The 19,119-nt window shown below is 38.9% G+C and overlaps 1 protein-coding gene across 10 annotated transcripts in view; it reads left to right on the top strand.

The window, feature by feature from the left end:
• Adam22 (ADAM metallopeptidase domain 22) overlaps positions 1-19,119 on the top strand; it is a 233,357-nt gene that overhangs the window by 155,476 nt on the left and 58,762 nt on the right. For all 10 annotated transcript variants that reach the window (XM_031379990.1, XM_031379989.1, XM_031379992.1 and 7 more), the window contains exons 8-17: positions 1,861-1,931; positions 4,763-4,837; positions 6,513-6,584; positions 7,327-7,493; positions 8,729-8,813; positions 9,896-9,986; positions 11,194-11,245; positions 15,874-15,973; positions 17,853-17,924; positions 18,132-18,224. In XM_031379990.1, the coding sequence (XP_031235850.1) occupies positions 1,861-1,931; positions 4,763-4,837; positions 6,513-6,584; positions 7,327-7,493; positions 8,729-8,813; positions 9,896-9,986; positions 11,194-11,245; positions 15,874-15,973; positions 17,853-17,924; positions 18,132-18,224 (878 nt within the window). The remainder of the gene's footprint in view (positions 1-1,860; positions 1,932-4,762; positions 4,838-6,512; positions 6,585-7,326; positions 7,494-8,728; positions 8,814-9,895; positions 9,987-11,193; positions 11,246-15,873; positions 15,974-17,852; positions 17,925-18,131; positions 18,225-19,119) is intronic.

Raw genomic sequence — 19,119 nt, 5'->3', positions numbered from 1 at the left:
GCTTTACCTAGCAGCGGACTGAGACAGATCCAGATACCCACAGCCAAATACTGCTCATAGGTTGGGGACCCTTATGAAGAGTTGGGGGAAGGACTGAAGGCCCTGAAGGGGATGGCAACCCACAGGAAGACCAACAGGGTCAACTAACCTGGACTGAGGGAACTCTCAGAAACTGAGCCACCAACAAAAGAGCATACATGGGCTAGACGGAGGCCTCTGGCACTTATGTAGCAGAGGGCTGCCACATTTGGCCTCAGTGGGAGAGTATGCACCAATTCCTACTGGGACTTGATGTGCCACAGTAGGGGGATACCAGGGAGGTTCCAGCCCGCTCACAGGCAAAGGGGAGTAGGAAGGAGGAGGGGCTCTGGGAGGCAGCATTTGGAATGTAAATAACTAAATTATAAATAAATAAAAACAAAACAAATAAAGACATCACACATCAAAAAATTTCATTCCTTTTTATCAAGGCTTTCATATTTGTTTTTGTTTATTTCAGTGCCTCATGTAGCTCAGCCTTTCTCATGCTATGTAATTAAGACGTGCTTTCTATCCCTAATCCCACCTCTGCTGCCCCGGAGGACATTCCTGCAACTGGGCCCTAAGTAGTCATTACAGAGGAAAAGAGACCATGGATGAGTGTCCTTCACCCTCCCTGGCTTTTGTGGGGAGAAGGAACCACAAAAAATATTTAGAGACATTTACAATTTCTGTTTGTGTTAGCCATTTGTAGTATAGAAGTGTTGTGGATAAACATTTATTATTTCACAATTTCTGAGAGTCGAGTGCCTTAATGTGGCTTAGTGGAATGGCCATCACTGATTTTTGTAACTGTCAGCTGGAGTTTTAACTTCCTTTGAAGGCTCTAATACAAGAGGTTCACGTCTGACCTTGCTCATCTGTGATTGGCAGAAGTGTAACGTCTTTTTGGTGAACTAATCCTTTCGTCACGACGTACCTTGAGTCCTCTTTATAGGTGTATATATTGTCCTAAAGCTACCTGTCTGGTATGAATGTGCCTAAGATTGTTTTTATTCATTGAGAATTTCATAATGCATATAATATATTTTGATCATGCTCATTCCGCAGTCCTCCCCGACTCCTCCCAGATCAACCCCTACCTCCTCACTCTTATTATTTAAAAACATTGTTTAAAAAAATAATAATCCACCAAGTTATATTTGTATTACTTTGTATACTCGTGTGTGGGAGTAACCACACAACAGCTTATAAGTGAGTCCATACCATGTACATCTTCCTGGGTCTGCATTACCACACTCAGGATGAATATTTCTTTCTTTTTAGTTGCATCTATTTGCATCACTTCATAGAAAGTTCTTCCTTACGCATCTAACCTAGAACCCAGAGATGAATCTTTATGCTTGAATAGTTTGTGTGTGACTCTAACCTGCAAGTTAGAAGGCCTCAGACTGTCCCATTGCCCTGCAAGAACAAGCAAGGCCTTAGATAAAGTTTGTCATGGGCTAAGAAGCGTGCCTATGAATTGGACACTATTGAGTCAACGTTTTGGTGTCCTCCATTAATTAAGAGTATGCTGTGTTTGCTTCCATTTCTCCTCTTTATTTTGCAGCCTCTAGAGAAGGTTAGTAATGGAAGTGACAGGTTGTCTACTTAGCAAGTTGTAAATAAACAATGTGTTGCTATTAGTATGGCTATAAAAATGACATGAATCAAGACAGGTGTGTTTGAACTTTTGTGTGTTGTATTTACCCACTAGATATTTATGATAACATAACAGTGTTACTTAATATACTCTCTAAGTATAAAGAAGAACTAATGACATTTGCCTGCTATTAAATAAGTCTGGAAAATGCACTGTTTGTTTTCATTTCCTTGTAGAATTTCAACGGGTAAACATTACTCCCCCCCAGTTTATTTTGAAACCAAGACTAAAGCGGAGGAAAAGACAGGTATGTGTTTGCAGGTGTACACCATGATATTTAGAATGCTTGGCAACTGGCAATCCTCTACATTCAGTGTCTGTTGGGGTGAGAATTAGTCAGCTATTTGTAAAACTGGGGAGACAAGACCGGTTATAGATGCATGCAAGAAGCAACGGGGTGCATCATTTTACACGAGGTGGCTAGAAGATAGAGGATTGTGGATTCCTTGTTTCTGTGGATCATGACTGCTCGGCTTAAAGCAAGGTCTTTTCCCATGCTCTAATATGAACCATGTCAAAGGCTCTTCTTTGGTATTCTTGACAGGTTTTGAAGCTGCAAAATGCACTTTTCTCCCTCTAGCTGCCTTAGGCTTTAGTATATAAATGAGGACACACTTTAGCACTGTTCAACTGGATATTGCAACAACAGCAACTGTCTGTAAGGAACCTTAAAGCACAGGGGCAGCTACTGTTCTCCTTCTGGCTCTCACCTCTGGAGATGGCTTGTCCTGTGTCACATAGTTGACAAATGGCTTGGAATAAAAATCTGGCTATCAGAGCCAACCTGAAATAATAATGCTGATGATGGTTTGTGGAAGTGTCCGTGTGCATGAGGAAGGAAACACGTGGCATTCAAGTGATTGTTGAAGGATGTGTGAAGAACTTACTTCATAGAGAGGACAGGGTAATACTCATTATGCTTGTGCTTGTTCTGCATACACGTGTCAGCATCTATCTGGTCTACCAAGATTGAACCTAGCAATGCTCACACAAGCAAGTGTTGTGCCACTGGGCTAGAGTCTGCTTAAGTTGTCCAATATGGACTTGCACTTGCTCTATATGCAGCTGTAGAACTCATGGTCCTTCTGTCTCAATCTCCCCAATAACTGATATGAAGGCCCCTGCTGCCACTGCCTTTTCATAAAACAGGTACTGTTCTGTTTCCTTTTGTTTTTTGGTAGGGTCTCACTCTGTAGCCTCAGGTGGCTTCAGATGCACAACATTCATCCTGCCCTAGACTCCTTAGAGCTGGGATTACAGGCATACATTTTCATGCCTGGTAAAATGGAATGTATTTTCAGACAGACTTTCATGTGAGTTATAGTTGTTAATTTTTGTTAAAAACTTACCATGTACTTGAGCATTTTATAAGAATTTTAACTGTTTAACTGGAGAATTTGACAGAACATTAACACATTTGGTCCTCATGCTATCCTTCTTAAGAAGATAAGAAGTTTTGATCTCTGTGTGTTGAGGAGGACAGAATGCACATAGCTTAAGAAGGAACTGGAATTCTGATTTGTAAAATCTGGTCTCAGAGATATCTCTTACTGCACATACTCTCTGAACCACACCCTCAGAAGCCTGTATATTCCACAAGCCACTACCTTCTTTAGATACAGACACATGGATGTCTTGAGTTAAATTAAAGTAAAAATAACTTCCATGAAGATTTAATTTACAAAGTTGGTTATTATTATGCATTCTGAGTGAACAGAGTAGGACAGAGATCTTCTTAGTATGTGCCCTGAAGTTCTTATAAGCATCACAACAACTTGTCCTTTGTTAAGAACGGTCTTTAGGGACCCATGAAACTGACTTTGTGTGATACTGTGTGGTTCAAAGGAAAAATTTGAAAAAGCATTGAGAAAAATGTTCGGACTCACTGGAAAGCCTGCTAGATTAAACAATGTTGTTGACTGGTTCGTGGTGGCACACACCTTTAATCCCGGCACTTGGGAGGCAGAGGCAGGCGAATATCTGAGTTTGAGGCCAGCCTGGTCTACAGAGTGAGTTCCAGGACAGCAGGGGTATACAGAGAAACCCTGTCTTAGACACACACACACACACACACACACACACACACACACACAAAGAATGTTGTCATTGAGTGCAATTTAGTGTTCCTGTTTATTTTTTTAAATACAAAAATATAGTCCATCATTCTTTGAAACTGGTGTTGTAAGAGTTTTTCTTTTTTTAAAGACTAGAGAATACATTTAGAAGGAGACAAAAATCTATGAAGCAGTGTATTTTTAGTTTGTTAAAAATACACCACTCATTCTTGTATTGATTCTGGTTTGATTTGATGCTGTGTGCCCTCATCACAGAAATAGTCTTTGGGCAAGTGAATAAGATTTAGTGAAGAAAAAAAAAAGGCTATTGAACCATGACATAAAAGAAAAGTCAGTTTCCCAGGTCTTGTTAATGACTACATGATAGGTAGGCATCACGGATGGCTGCCCTCATAGCTTTTGCCTATAATATTGATTGGTTGTGGTTTCAAAAGTACAGAGAATTTGTTGAGCAGAGAGATATAACAACTAAAGACTACTTGGGAGTGTCAGCGATATGCTGACCACACCTCTGCAGCTTGAGGGGATTCTAGGAACCACCCCAGAGGAGACTCCTCAGAAAGTCTCAATCCCATCACTGTCAGAAAAACTGTTGGAGTTGAACTAAGAGTGCTCTGCCACTGTTAGATTAAAATGGTTTGATGAAGGCAAGTGTGAAAGACATAGGCATATGAAGCATACGTTCATATTTAATTGTGTTTGTGTGAGCGTTTTGGGAAAACCCTGGTCATTTGCTGTACCCCCATGGAAGAAGGAAATCCAGGTGAGAGGACAATGTTATCTTTGTTGTTTTCGTTCTTTGTAGATTTTTCTCAATGCATACACGTATTGCATCTACTCAAAACCTCAGGAAATTGATGAGAACTTAAAAGTTAATGCTGGAGGAAAGAGGGAACTTTTGCATCTCTGACTTCTCACGCTCTTTTTTGGTTTGTTTGTTTTTTGTTTGCTTGTTTTGGCACTGAAGTTTAAAGGCTCAGTCTTTTTATTCACTGTGTTACAGCTTCTTCGATTTGCTCGGCATGTAGAGGAGGAAACCAAATACATCGAACTGATGATCGTCAATGATCATCTCATGGTATGCTCTGCCTCCCTGCTCCTTTCTGTCCTTGCCTGCTCCTATGTATTGTGTAAAAACTATGTTTAGAAGAAACAAAAACCCCATCATGTTGTGACCAGGAAAAGTCATTTGTGGAAATATATACACACGCTCACAAACATACACATGCTCACATATACACACTCACACACACACATATATACATATACACATATATACATACACACAGATATACAAACATACAAATGAGCACATACACACAGATACATACACATACAAACATACACACACTCAACACACAGATTCACACATATACACACATACAAACACACAGATACACACACACACACACACACACACACCACTTTTTGAAGCTGGAGGACAATTTTATTAGAATTTAAGACAAACAGGCTATATAAGTATTGGCAACAGTGCATTTGTGCTACCACATTGTATATGTAAGGTCTAACATACACAGCAAGCTGTCACACAGTGAGGAGGGGAGCTTTAAGGAAGAGTAAACAGGCCCAATGAAGTAGATTTTTGACTAAGAACAACTTATAAATAGAAAACATGCTTAGGTGGAAGTAACTAGCAATTTTTATGAGGGTTTGAAAATACTTTTAAAAGATATTTTTATATATTAACTATATACAATGGTGATCTTGTTATGACATGTATATATGTGTCTGTAATGTACTTTGATCGTATTCACCTCCTTATACTCCCCCCCCCCCCGTTATCTTCTCCATTTATTTTAGTCCTAGAGCACTTGGCCTCTCAGATTTCCTGTTCCCAAGTGGCTAGAAAAATCCCTTCCACCTGGCTTTTACCTGAACCTTTTGCTTAAGCTTGGATTCTGTGCCCCAAGTTAGGTGCACAGGTTGCTTCTTCCTCTCCCAGTCCTGCTCATCCCCTTCTTTCCTCAGTGAGTGTGTGTGTGTGTGTGTGGTTTTGTGTTGTTTTGTTTGTTTGATACAATGTATTTCAGCAATGTTCCCAGGAGCACAGATGAGAACTTTTTTGTAGGAGCTCAAGTGCCTGCCTTATCCACCACTTGTCCTCAGTGTTTGCCATGTGAAGGTGCCACTTTAAAAAGATTGAAATTGGGTTTTAAGTGATAAACCCTAACTTAGAATACCACAGAGACCAAGCAAACCAAACACGCGACCCACATTTACTCTGAGCCATCTCCTTGTGGTTTGTACCTCAGGGTTTCTCTTCCCTCCAGAACTACGGTGTAGAACTTGTAGAGTCTTTCACGTGTAGCCATATTTGCATTTACTGTCTCACTTTGCATATCTTAGAGATCATAACAGCTTTAAAAAGAACAACCACGCCCCCCAAAAAAACCCTATAATGTGGATGGAGTGGGTGGGGTTTTGTTTGTTTGTTTAATATGGGGAGGGGCATGCTAAGGATTGAACTCAGAGCCTCATGTGCACTGAGCATACATACCATATGTTACATTCTAGACCCTTGATTTGGAACATTTTGAACTTTATCTCTCACGTGAGATGACGTCGTCTTTATCTGCAGTCCATAGCTTTCAGCTTCGAGGTAGATGGGGAATCTCTACCCTGAGGTTTTTGTAAGAAATCCTTAGGAATGTTTCTTGTATTTCCTATTCTATCTTAAGATGATTATGTCCTGGTGACACTGAACGTCCTTCACTGTTGTCTATTGCTTTCAGTTTAAAAAGCACCGGCTTTCTGTTGTATATACAAACACCTATGCGAAGTCTGTGGTGAACATGGCAGATGTGGTGAGTACCAACCCTATTCAGCATCACTCCTGTTGCTAGGAGGTGGGCAATAAGGTGCTGACATTTGAATTTCTGGAGTTACACTTTAGTCAGGACAACCCCAGAGACCAGAGTGACCTTGCCAGGGTCTCTGCTGACTTTCATCTGTCTGGGAAAGTGGGCTGGCCAAAAAATGTGCTTGCAGTTTTTTCTTGTGTGTTTCATACTGTACAGGACAGAAGTTTAGCAAAGATTCTCACAGTGTACAACTGGAAATCTGTGCAGAGACAGTGCAGGCTCTAAGCGTTTTCAGAGATGCCCAGCACTGTGACCCAGCTGCCCCCAAAATAATTCCCCTGTCTGCGTTTTCCTCAACACCACACAGGTTGTGTACCAGTCACTTCCTGATAGAATCTTTATTGTTATGTTTTTTGTTGTTGTTAGAGAAACTTAAGGTTTCACAAATTATTTATTTAGAGTGCCAACAGATAGACTTGGGGAAAGCCTTGAATTGAGCACAAATATTTGTTATAAGAAAACTACTTTTGTGTCTAAAATGTGCTTTGTTCATTGGGTTTTTCTTGGTAAAAAATTTGATTCAATGTTCTTTAAGGGAAGTGCATTTAAATTGCACTAATGATGTCTTTTGAGAACACTAATGTGTCTTTAATTAAACAAAGTTATTTCCATGAAAGGAGCTTTGTAGTGCTTCATGAACTGATTTTACTGCATATGTCGCTGATGCTTTCATTCTTTAATCTAGATCTATAAAGACCAACTTAAAACTAGGATAGTATTGGTTGCCATGGAAACCTGGGCTGCTGATAACAAGTTTGCCATATCTGAAAACCCACTGGTCACTCTGCGTGAGTTCATGAAATACAGGAGGGATTTTATCAAGGAGAAGGCTGATGCGGTTCATCTTTTCTCGTATGTAACTTTTTAAATATGTTTGCTCCTTCTGACTCCACACCGAATGCTCTCTTACTCCTGACTAAAATGTATCCTTCTACCACAATACAACTGTGATGTAATGTGGCCATGCATTTTGGAAGATATTTTGAAATATAGATTGTTTAAAAGTTTCATGATATGTAAGTGATTTGAGTTGCAATTGCATGTCTATTTCATTTGTTTCCCAATGCTTAATCAGAGCATTTACAGAGTAAATGTACTGTCATATGCAGACTGAGTTTTAGCAATTCATTATGTTCGTTAAGATGAGAATATTTTAAATGTCACTGTTCTCTCTGGTATGGGTTCTGAGGTAAGAGCTATGTGTCTGGAATTTATTGTCTACTTTGTTCTCATTCTTGTGTTCTTTCTTTTAGTATTTTAATATACTGACATAACAGCAGAACATATTCTGTAGGATTTTAAGACCTTATCTAAAATCAGAACTATAGAGGACAATTATGATTAGACGTGAAAGATGCACTTTGGTTGTTATCTTTAATTTTTATCTAATTTCAAATTTAGAGGCCAGTTGCCTGTGCGATTTACCCAGACTCAAGACTTGCATTTTTCTCATTTCCTTTTGAAGTATAAATTGGAGACAGATGGTACTACCAAATACTTGAGGCATTCAGTGTAGTCTCTTAAAAATAACGACACCATGTGAACATTCTTACATAATCCAGTCTGGGTTCAGATTTTATCAGCTGTTTTAAAGCCCTTCTATAGCTACATTTGTGGCCTTGAACATTCAGTACAGTGCTGTGCAGTGTGTCTAATTATCTTCTCCTTTAAGCCAAAAACTTTTTTTCTCAGCCTTCGTCCATGTTGAATTGGATAGTTTTGAAGAGTATATACTGATTCTTTTATTGATAGCTCTTCTTGTAGGAATGTCTGATATTTTATCATTAATTATATTTAAGGTATTTACTTTGGGCTAAAACTCTACAAAAGCGAGTTTCATATTTCCAGAGTATCATTATCAGCCATTGATTTTAATAGGTATGTTTCTGTATATGTATTGATCACATGGGGAAACAACCCATAGAACCCTTTTTTTTTTTTTTAAATCATGTGTGTAAATAATTTTTACATTCCTTACCTGGGGAATATATTGTATGCATTGAGAAAACAAATTAGAAAATAAACTCTGAGGGCGGCTTGGGTGTCTGAACTGTGAGCAGTAAGCCTTTTCATCTCCTTTCTGAAAGGGGCAGTCAATTTGAGAGTAGCCGGAGCGGGGCAGCTTACATTGGTGGGATTTGCTCGCGGCTGAGAGGAGGAGGCGTGAATGAAGTAGGTGTGAACATCTGTGCAATACAAAGTGGTATGGTGGCTGAAAATGCTCTCCTAATATTTCAGAAATCGTTGCTCAGTAGCCAGTCTCTAGATGCTAGATTGCTTCATTAGTCATCAATATGGCTCCTTTGTGTACCCAGAGGACAAAATATGACTCGATGATCATACTCATGTTTTGTATAAAATAATTTCCTGATTAAGCAGTTCATAGAGAGAGAATCTGTACATTAACCTTCATTGAAAATAAGAATAAAGCCCAAGTGTTTACATTGTTGAATGAGGATTTTCCAGATTTGAGTAATCCCTGAAGCATTAGGTTGCCACCTAGCAAACCAGTTGTATATTTTCTCCTTTTGTCAGTATTTGGCAAATTTGGGGAAAGTCAAAAGGCAGAGAAGAGCTTCCATGGAGAAGGGCTTACTCCTAACACACTAAACTTAATGGAAAGACTGCGAAGGAAAATGCTTCAGTCTCAGGAAGGCCATACACTGGAAAATTAAAGATTCGATTGGCTACAGAGCATCCTGACTTCCTGACTCTCATTGTGTTTGTTTGCTAAAGTTGCTTTCTGTCCCACATGGGATGAAAATGAGTTCCAGACATATAGTTTTATTATGCATTATTCAAAAGTCTGCCTTAATGTTATACAGTTATTAGTTTTTTTGGGAATGTTATCAAGTGAAATTTGGAATCAGAATTATATTTAAGTTTCCAGGCTATGAGATGACTGCTTCTCTGAGTCATACTATTCCTTTTAGGACTTAATCACATTTGAATGTGTTTGGTGCACTATTTCATCCTCAATGTGTGGTCAGTACTAGCTACAGGATGCTAAAGAGAATGGTGAGGGTATGGTAGTGCATGCCTATAATCCTGCCACCAAGGAGACTGAGGCAGGCACCATGAGTTAGAGGCAAGCCTAAGCAACACAGAAGTCCTGTCTTAAAAACATATCACACACACAAAAAGAAAGAAAATGCTTAGGAATGACTTGTTTTCAATTGTTTGTACCATTTTCTCTAGCCTATCTTAAATGGAAAACAATGTTCACTTACATACCTTTTGGTTTTGTTTTTCAGTTTGGAAAAACAGACTTAATGGCAGTTACACTTGCTCAGTCATTAGCCCACAATATTGGTATTATCTCAGACAAGAGAAAATTAGCGAGTGGTAAGTTTCAGTCCTGTGTGATTTAGTTGTATTTATTAAGACAGACAGCCTGTTAAATATTTTCTAGCATGAGATCCTTTTTAATTAGGTTGCTTGATCATGATTATGGGCAATAGAGCAAGATATGGAAACCAGTATCAAAATGTTGCTTTCAAAAGGAATGAATGGAATAATTACATAATTTTTGAAAAATTCTGGGTCCCACAAACAGTGAAGCCATATGATGATGAAGTCAAAGCTGGATTTAACCCAAGAAGGGACAAAGATGGCTCATTTGGAAATTTGAACTTTTCTAGTGGAGAATTCTCAGTGGTTTGAGACTTAGACTGCATTTTACTATGGCTTTCTTAACCTGCATATGGCTCAAGACCCAGCACTTCCTTGCTGGGAATGGATCTGATGCAGGGCCTAGAAGCATGTAAGGGCACTAAAGCACACTAGCACTAGACTCCGGGAAGAGAAAACTTTACAAAGTAGGTAGAGGTACTTCTCTATGAACAACACCATGACAGCTGAAGCAACAATTTCATTACATCTGTGTCTACTGAATTATTTTAGCATCAGGATTATAAATATGGATTCTCAATAAGAATTATGTGTCATGGAGACCCTTTTATTTCCTGTATGACCGAATCCATATTACATGTATCCAACTATGCATTTACATTTCCAGATGTAATAGGATACCTGTTACAGATGAAGTGGATAGATCATAAAAGAATATTGTCTTCAGGATTGAACATATGTTAAGTGAAAATTAGGATTTTTCAAGCCAGGCAGTCTTGATTGTGAGGACTTTCTGTCTAAGCCATCAGTACTCTCTCCTGCTTCTCCCAGAGGCCCCCCACACAGAGGATTTTAATAGTGAGAAGGTCTGCAGTATTTCCTCTAAAAGCTGCTGAACCTGGGGAGTCCTCTCGGGGTGCCATTAACTTCCCACTGTTTCACTGGTATTGACTGTCTTTCAAGTAGCTACTTTAAGTGGTTTATAAACATGACCATTTGTGAAGCTTGGATCAATGTATATGACCCCCACAGGGTCCAAATGCATTTGTTTTCATACATTGCAGCCAAAGCATCTAGTGTAAGTACAATTAGAAAGTAGCTTTCAAAATCTATTTTGGACACAAAGTTAACATAAAACGAAAGCCACTTCAGTGCAGCTGCATTGAGTTTGTAACAGGTATTTGCATTCCTTGTCTCTTAGGTGAGTGTAAATGTGAGGACACCTGGTCCGGGTGCATAATGGGAGACACTGGGTGAGTCACTTCCGCTTTACCTCCATGTGAATGATGCTAGATAACTCAGTGCATGGAATTGCACTACAGGTGTTTATGAGAAAAATCAGAAATAAATATTCCTGATGGCCCTGCATATAAAATATTTTTGGAAAATAACCTCTTATTTAAAATAAAACAAAACACACAACAGCAAAAACAAAACCTCCACTTGCAGTTAATGAGAAGCCACTAGGGATTTCTTCAGTCTTAGGTCTAGGATAGAATGCTAATGAGGTAAAGCCACTTTCTTCTTCTGTTACATTTGCTCACTAGCCCCACCCCTCTTTTAAATTTCTTTCAATTCAGCTGCTAAATTGGTGCTCACAATGAAACCAAAAATGTGGCGTGTGTTTGTAGCTGTGTCAGGTCCATGTTGATGATTGTGAGATAGCTTCGCAGCTCATGGTCATTGAACAAGAGGTCAGGAAGAAAAATGTAGACTTCTCTGAAAGATTTTCATTTTCATACAGCCCGATCTTCACACACTGTCAGACTTCAATTCTTGTCTGTTATTTTTTCTGAATAAATTCTTAGATGCATTCCTTTTGTTCCAGACCAATCACCCCAGCTTTAGAGTTCACTTTTCTTGTGATGTTATTATCTGGGTGGCATGCCCCATGGTCAGGCATCTTCCAGGCTTTATGCTTTACCTCCTGACTCCTGCATCCAGCAGCCTTAAAGGCTATAGACGAGAAAACAGCTCACACTTGTGCCACAGTTTTCAAAAGTAAGACACGGACTGTGTTCTCCCTCACCGCTCTCATATGCAGCAAGGTGCCCACCATTTTGATTTTGGTCATTACTCATAGGTTCTTTGTAATATTTTCAGTTTTTATATATGTATATGTATATATGTAAAACAGCATTGCTTCTCATGCTTGTGATTCATGAGGTGTTTCATTATGCATATTTTCAAGTCTTGTGCTTTCTTAGATAACATCATATTTGTTAATCCATAATTTCAATATATAGCATTGTTTACTACATACCCAGTGTGCTGCCCAGAACTTTTGTGAGTCACAACTGTCTGAAGAATAAAAGTCTGTCTGGTGGGGTAGCATATACCTGGAACCCTAGAATCCTGGGGGGGAAGCACGAGGCTTGGGAGTTAAGGGTTATATTCTACTATATTGTGATTTGGAACCAGCTGAAGATACATGAGGCCATCTCAAAAAACAAGCAAGTAAAAGAATAAGGTTCAAATTTCTTGCTTTAGTGTTTAGATGATTTATTTATATAACCATATCTTAATTCTCATTTACCATCGTATTTCCCATGATTCTGTTCTATTTTCTTATAATTTTTTGTGGGTTTCTAGCATTTTTGATTTGCTGCATGTGAATTTTTAGGTTCTCCAAGTTTGTTTAATATGATTATATTTGAACTTCGAACTCCTTTTGATTTCCTGAACAAATTAGTGTTCTCTGGAATGTCTTCCCCTGTTTTTCTTTCTCTTATCTCATTTCTAACCATCTCTGAGGTTTGTTGTGATTTTTAACCCATGCATAATAATTTCTGTATGTGATGAATATATGCGTAGGAGTGTGCAGAGTGTTCATGCACATGTGTGCATGGGAACATGGGGGCCAGAGGTCACAGTTGGATTCTTCCGTTATTGCACTTTGCCTTCTTTTTTTGAGATGGGATCTCTCATTGAACCTGGAGCTCATCAATTAATTAGGTAGGCTGGCTGGTTGTTTACCTGCTAGAGTTAAAGGAAAGCCGCTGGGCTCAGCATTTACCTGAGCTAGAGATCCAATCCTAGGTCTTAGTGCCTGCGCACCAGATGATTTAGCAAGTAAACCTCCTCCCACAATGCTCCCTGCATTATGAAGTCATTATGGTAGCACATACCTTCAATCACAGGACTTGGGAGGCAGAGACAACTAGATTTTTGTAAGTTTGAGGCTAGCCTGGTCTACATGGTGGGTTTCAGGACAGCCAGAACTAAACAGTGAGGCCCTGTCTCAAATTTTTTAATACATATGATTATTTTTGATTAGTGGTATTAAATTTGTATGGACAGTCTCTATAGTGAGAAGTATAACTACACAGAAATCAAATAGTCACTTTAAGATATTAAGATATATGCTGCTTTTCCCCTTGGAATTCTTCATACATTAAATAGATACACTCAAGAGAAAACCCCTTTGTGTATGTGTTATCTGAAATGGCTCTGTAATCTGATCTCTGTCCAGCATCGTCTGTGTACCCCATGGGTATGTGCTCTCACATTTGCTTCCTGACGTCCATTGGCACCGCTAATGTTGGCAACATGGTTGAAATCCATGCCACCAGCTTACCTAGGGATATATTAAATACAATTCATAAATTACCCTGAAGGATGGGAGGCAAGTTTCTGTGACTTGTAAACTTCAACTGTGCCCATGAAACATAAAATAGATTCACTGTTAAAAATATGGAAGCTTTGTTTTTCACGGCTGCCGAGGGCCCAGGCTTCCTGATGTAGAGTGTGCAGGGTACTGGGCTAGGGCTGTGACCCCAGTGAGTACTTTTGCAGGACTCAAGTCAAAATAGATTGTTTCTCTCCATGGGACAGGGTCTCTTGTGCCCCATGCTGCCCTTGAGTTCATCATCCTTCTGCCTCTACTCCTGGAGGTCTGGGATTTGAGGCATGGACTGCCGTGCCTAACTTCAAACAAGACTTTGACATCTAAGGCTTCTATACTGAAAATTAGTAACAATTTACTTTGGGAGGTGGGAACTGTTTCAGTTGAGCAGAAGAAGGAATAGGGAACTTGGAGAGTCCTACTTATAACAGACGATGTGGCAGAGCCTCACAGGGTGAACTGGAAGGGAACATGGTGAAAGGACCAGCTGGGAGTCAGTGAAAGAGACCAGGAAGGAGCTGATGGAAGGGACTTTTCACGTTACAAATAATTTGTCTATTTGGGAAAGCTGAATAGGGAAATTAAAATAGTTTAGATAAGTTATACTGAATACAACGGTGTGGGAAGTATTTTAGTAAAAATTAAAATTAGTAGGGCAGTGGTGGCGCACTCCTTTAATCCCAGCACTTGGGAGGCAGAGGAAGGTGGATTTCTGAGTTTGAGGCCAGCCTGGTCTACAGAGTGAGTTCCAGGACAGCCAGGGCTATACAGAGAACCTCTGTCTCGAAAAAAAGCATAAAAACAAACAAACAAAAAAATTAAAATTAGTTTCAGCATATAATAATAAATTCTAATAATTTACTTATGAATATTAACTATGCTATAAGGAAATAAGTTCTTGAAGGTTGGGGAGGAAGACATGATACCACGTGTTCCCCGTCAGGGAGAGCAGGGTGGGGCCTGTCATCTTGTCACTGGCAAGGTAGAGATAAGATGTCACTTTAATTGTGGACTATGTAGCCAAACCTTTCTCAGAACACAAAATAATAAATAAAATATTATCTTAATTGTTTTTCCTTCTAAAATAAAAATTCAGTATAAAACAGTTTTTAAAAATATAAAAATAAAATTGATGTTTTCTTTCTCCAGTGGTAGTCATAGTTGGTAAAATAAAAAATGTTACTACGTTATCATTAAATTTTTAATATCCTTTTTTACTGCTATTTTATGAGTTTTGGCTCCTGCCATATATGTAAATATTCATTATTTAGTTACCTCTGAATAGCCATCATTTCCTAACCAATTTACAAAATTGAGATTATTGACTTCATGGTCTTCTATTTATCCTATTTATTCTACTTGGAGTTTACTTAACCGTTCTCTTAACATTTGAGTTATTTTCACATTCTTTTTATTTACATTATGCCACTATAAATGTTTGTGCATTTATCTTTGTGCATATAGCTATTTTTGTAAGGAAAAAAAAAACCCTAAGATGACCAACCAAGAATGACTAACCAAGAATGACTGGTCCAAAGGTGTGTGTATATTGAGGATTCTTAATGTATATTGACATTTTTTTTCTCTTTCTTTTTCCATCTGGACCATTTATTACCTTTTGTTTGTTACATAATTTTAAAACAACTTCTAACTTTAAAAAAAGTCACAAAATCAATAGGAAAGATACCATTGGTTCGCTGAATCATATGCTGCTAGTTTGGTCCTCCACCACCCTCAACCTGCTTGGGTACATTTCCTGTAGCAGGACTCCTCCTTTACCCAGCCATGGTGGAATAGATAGAACTGTCTTCTCCACATCCAGCACTGAGCCATATACCGGAAAAGTCAATTTACAGCCGAAGCTTCAGAGTGCAGCATCACATTAGGCTTTATTTCTTTACCTGCCTTCAGTTTGGAACTTTCCCTTAGACTTCTTCTGACTTTCATGGCCTGATACATATTATAAATTATAGGCCATATATTATAAATTATAAATTTTGTAGACTTCTCTAATATTTGAGTTATAGCTAGCTGCATATTATTCATTTCATTAGGAAACAGAAGTCTTGTGTCTCTGGTTTGAATTGTAGGTGCTATGCACATAAACGAGCGAAGAACAGCTAGTGCATGTTGCTAAATGAAGAGATTAGACACAAAATGGTTGATAAATGTATAATCATAACACTGAATATGTAAGGCTAGTAAATAAACAAGGGAGGCTCACACTGTACCGAGACACTCACTGTTCTCCTGCAGCTACTATCTCCCGAAAAAGTTCACTCCGTGCAATATTGAGGAATATCATGACTTCCTGAACAGTGGTGGAGGCGCCTGCCTGTTCAACAAGCCTTCCAAGGTAATAAGGTGATCCAGACTATATTTATGAATCATTGCACACTGTCGTAAACACCAGTTTGTGTCTGCTGGATGGATCTACATAAGAGAACTTTTCAATTTGAGCTCCGGATGGGTTACAGGTCTGTATTTCAAGGCCAGCTTTAATCTGCAGCAGTTGGGCTTATTCTGATGGTAAAACTAGCTGACGGAAGTTACTGGGGATTTTGTTTTGTTTTCTTTTGTCCTTTCTAGCTATAAAAGTGTGGGTTTATATTTTCATTCTATAACATGAAAACTTTGGGTAACTTCTAAATTAATACTATATAGCTAGGTAATAATAATTATTGTGTACTAGAGTTACATCACCTTAGGACAAATTATATTTAGAAGACAAAAAAATCATGACAGTTAAAAAGTAAAATAGACTTAGAAATCTCCTTGTGATTAGGTCAAAACCCGCTTTAATTCCAAAAGCAAATTGTTATTGCTGTTCTCAGCAAAGCTGTGTTCATAGCCATAGTCCCATTTTATATTGAACAAGTTAGTAGGCATAGTAATTTTGTGGTCACTTTCTAATCCAAAAGTAACTTTGTTCACTAACCACATTTAGATCCTGGGAGCCTCATGCCTGTAATTCCAGCACTCGGGAAGCTAAGAAACAAAGCTCACCATGTGTTCAAAGCCAGCTTGAGCTACAGAGCCAGAGCTACTTGGGCTATAGTAAGATCTTGTCTTAAAAAAAAGAAAGAAAGAAAGAAAGAAAGAAAGAACAGAGATACAGTCTGAAAATGACACGCTGAAACCCATTTCTTTGTATACTAACCAAAGCTAATTGAAACAAAACAAAATAACAAAACAACCCCCCACCCCCACCCCCAGGTCTGGAAAGATGGCTCAGCAGTTAAGAGCACCTTGCTGCTTTCCTGTGATCTGTGTTGTATGGCTCACAATTTCCTGTAACTACACCTCAAAGGGATTTAATGTTTCTGGCCTCTGCAGGCATCTGCACTCACATGCAACAAACACACACACGCACAGTGGGAGGGGATTCAAATTAAATCCTAAAAGGGGAAATGAGAATACTCCTCAGTAGAAATATAAAAATATTTTTAAAGTTTTTTTTTTAATTTTATGAGTTTTGTCTGCATATGTGTACATAAACTACATGCATGACTTGTGTCTGCGAACTCCAGAAGAGTTCCAGATTGTCAGAACTACAGTTACAGACAATGGGGAGCTGCCATTCGGGTGCTAGGAGTGGGACCTGGTCCTCTACAAGAGCAGCAGTTGCTGTTGACCACTGAAAAAATAATAATGGGATTTTTGCAGGTGGTTAGATTTGATCCTCATGGCAGTTTAATTTAATCAGCTGATTAATTAGATGGATAGCTTCTATCACTGACGGTGTGGAAAATAGCAAAGTCTCTGCTATGAAGTTGGTTTCATCATTTTGTGTTTTCTTTCATTGTGCTGCGTTGTATTTTATTGCTGGCTGCTGAAGGCAGGGTCCCACACCGAGCATGTGGTGTAGTATTAAGCACTTCTTTACCTAGTGCTAAGAGTGTAGTCTAGGGTTCCTGACTGCAGATTTCCTACTTTCTTACTGAAATGGGCTTTCAATGTCAAACTGACTTTTGTCAGTGGCTAGATCATCTTTTATTTTGGTGACATTTACTGTATCCTACTTGCTATGTGTATTGTATAGTGTAAATACACAGTACTAAATCTTCCAAAGTACCAAGTACTAAAGTTGTACTTTTTTCTCTAAGGTAAATAAAAATATAGCAAGAGTAGGCAGTGTATACACTAGGTGTGTTACTGTTACTGTGCCGTTAGCCCTCCGAGTTTTTGATATTGATGATTTTGTACTTCAGCCCTGTCTGGTTTCCCTCCCACAGCTTCTCGATCCTCCTGAGTGTGGAAATGGCTTCATTGAAGCTGGAGAGGAGTGTGACTGTGGCACCCCTGCAGTAAGTCCCTACCATTTTGAGGATCCCTTTTAGGTAGCTAGCTCCATGCTCTCGAGATAGTGCCAAGCATTGCATCTTAGAAATTTTACAGGATTTATGGATGGATGGTTGTTATCGTGAATTTGAACATTCACTTAAAAAATATCTTAGTACTTTTGGGGAAATGACAACATTTTCTAAAGTTTAACTCCTGCTTGTGTTCCTTAGGAATGTGCTCTTGAAGGGGCAGAGTGTTGTAAGAAGTGCACCTTGACCCAGGACTCTCAATGCAGTGATGGTCTCTGTTGTAAAAAGTGCAAGGTAAATAATTTGCCACTTAGCAGCCAAAGGTTGAAAGGGAGGGATGTGCTTAAACTGGTAACCCAAGAGCCCTAACACATAGCAAATGGCTGAATTCTTGGTGGCTACGAGATCCTGCTGAAGTCTTCTGAAGTGTGGCTTTGATTAGTATTCCCATTTAATAGTAATTTACTTGATGTCTTAGAACCAGTACATGAGAGAACTAGGGCATGAACTCTCAGAGACTAGCTTTCCATCCTGATTCCCTGGGCTGCAGGCACCTTAAAGAGAACCAGGTGTTAACTAATCTTAGAGTGGAAGATGCTCAATTTAGTCTTCTTTTCCTGCTGCCCAGCTTGGTACCCCTTCCGAACTAGCCACTTAGGGAGCAAGAGGGATGTTTTAGATAAGATAATTCTATATTGACAAACAGATGTGAATGCATCTTTAGTTCCTATCCTATTTCATCTTTAGACTTACCTTCAAATATTTAAACTTTTACATCAAGATTACAAGTTAGGTCTTACCTTTCCTCATACATTACCTCATAATAATATTCTGTGATTTGTGAGATTTAGGAGTCATCTATCTCTAGTTTATGTTTTCATGGGGCAGGGCCACACACTTGAACATTAACTAGGATAGATTTTTCAGTTCATGTTTGTCGAGTGGATAAATGAATATGCATGGCACTTTCAAAGACTGTTTGCTGAGTGGATAGCTTTGATGAGTTAAAAGCAGATGGCATAGAAAACTGTCATGAGTTTGGCAGTTTCTCTGGAAATTGGACATAGTACTACCAGAAGCCCCAGCTATACCACTCCTGGACATATACCCAGAAAATGCTCCAACATGTATAAGGACACATGCTCCACCATGTTCATAGCAGCCTTATTTATAATAGCCAGAACCTGGA

This window comes from Mastomys coucha, unplaced genomic scaffold, assembly GCF_008632895.1.
Source record: "Mastomys coucha isolate ucsf_1 unplaced genomic scaffold, UCSF_Mcou_1 pScaffold19, whole genome shotgun sequence".
Lineage (NCBI taxonomy): Eukaryota > Metazoa > Chordata > Mammalia > Rodentia > Muridae > Mastomys > Mastomys coucha.
The sequence above is the reverse complement of the archived record's forward strand: the minus strand, read 5'-3'. Positions and strand labels throughout refer to the sequence as shown.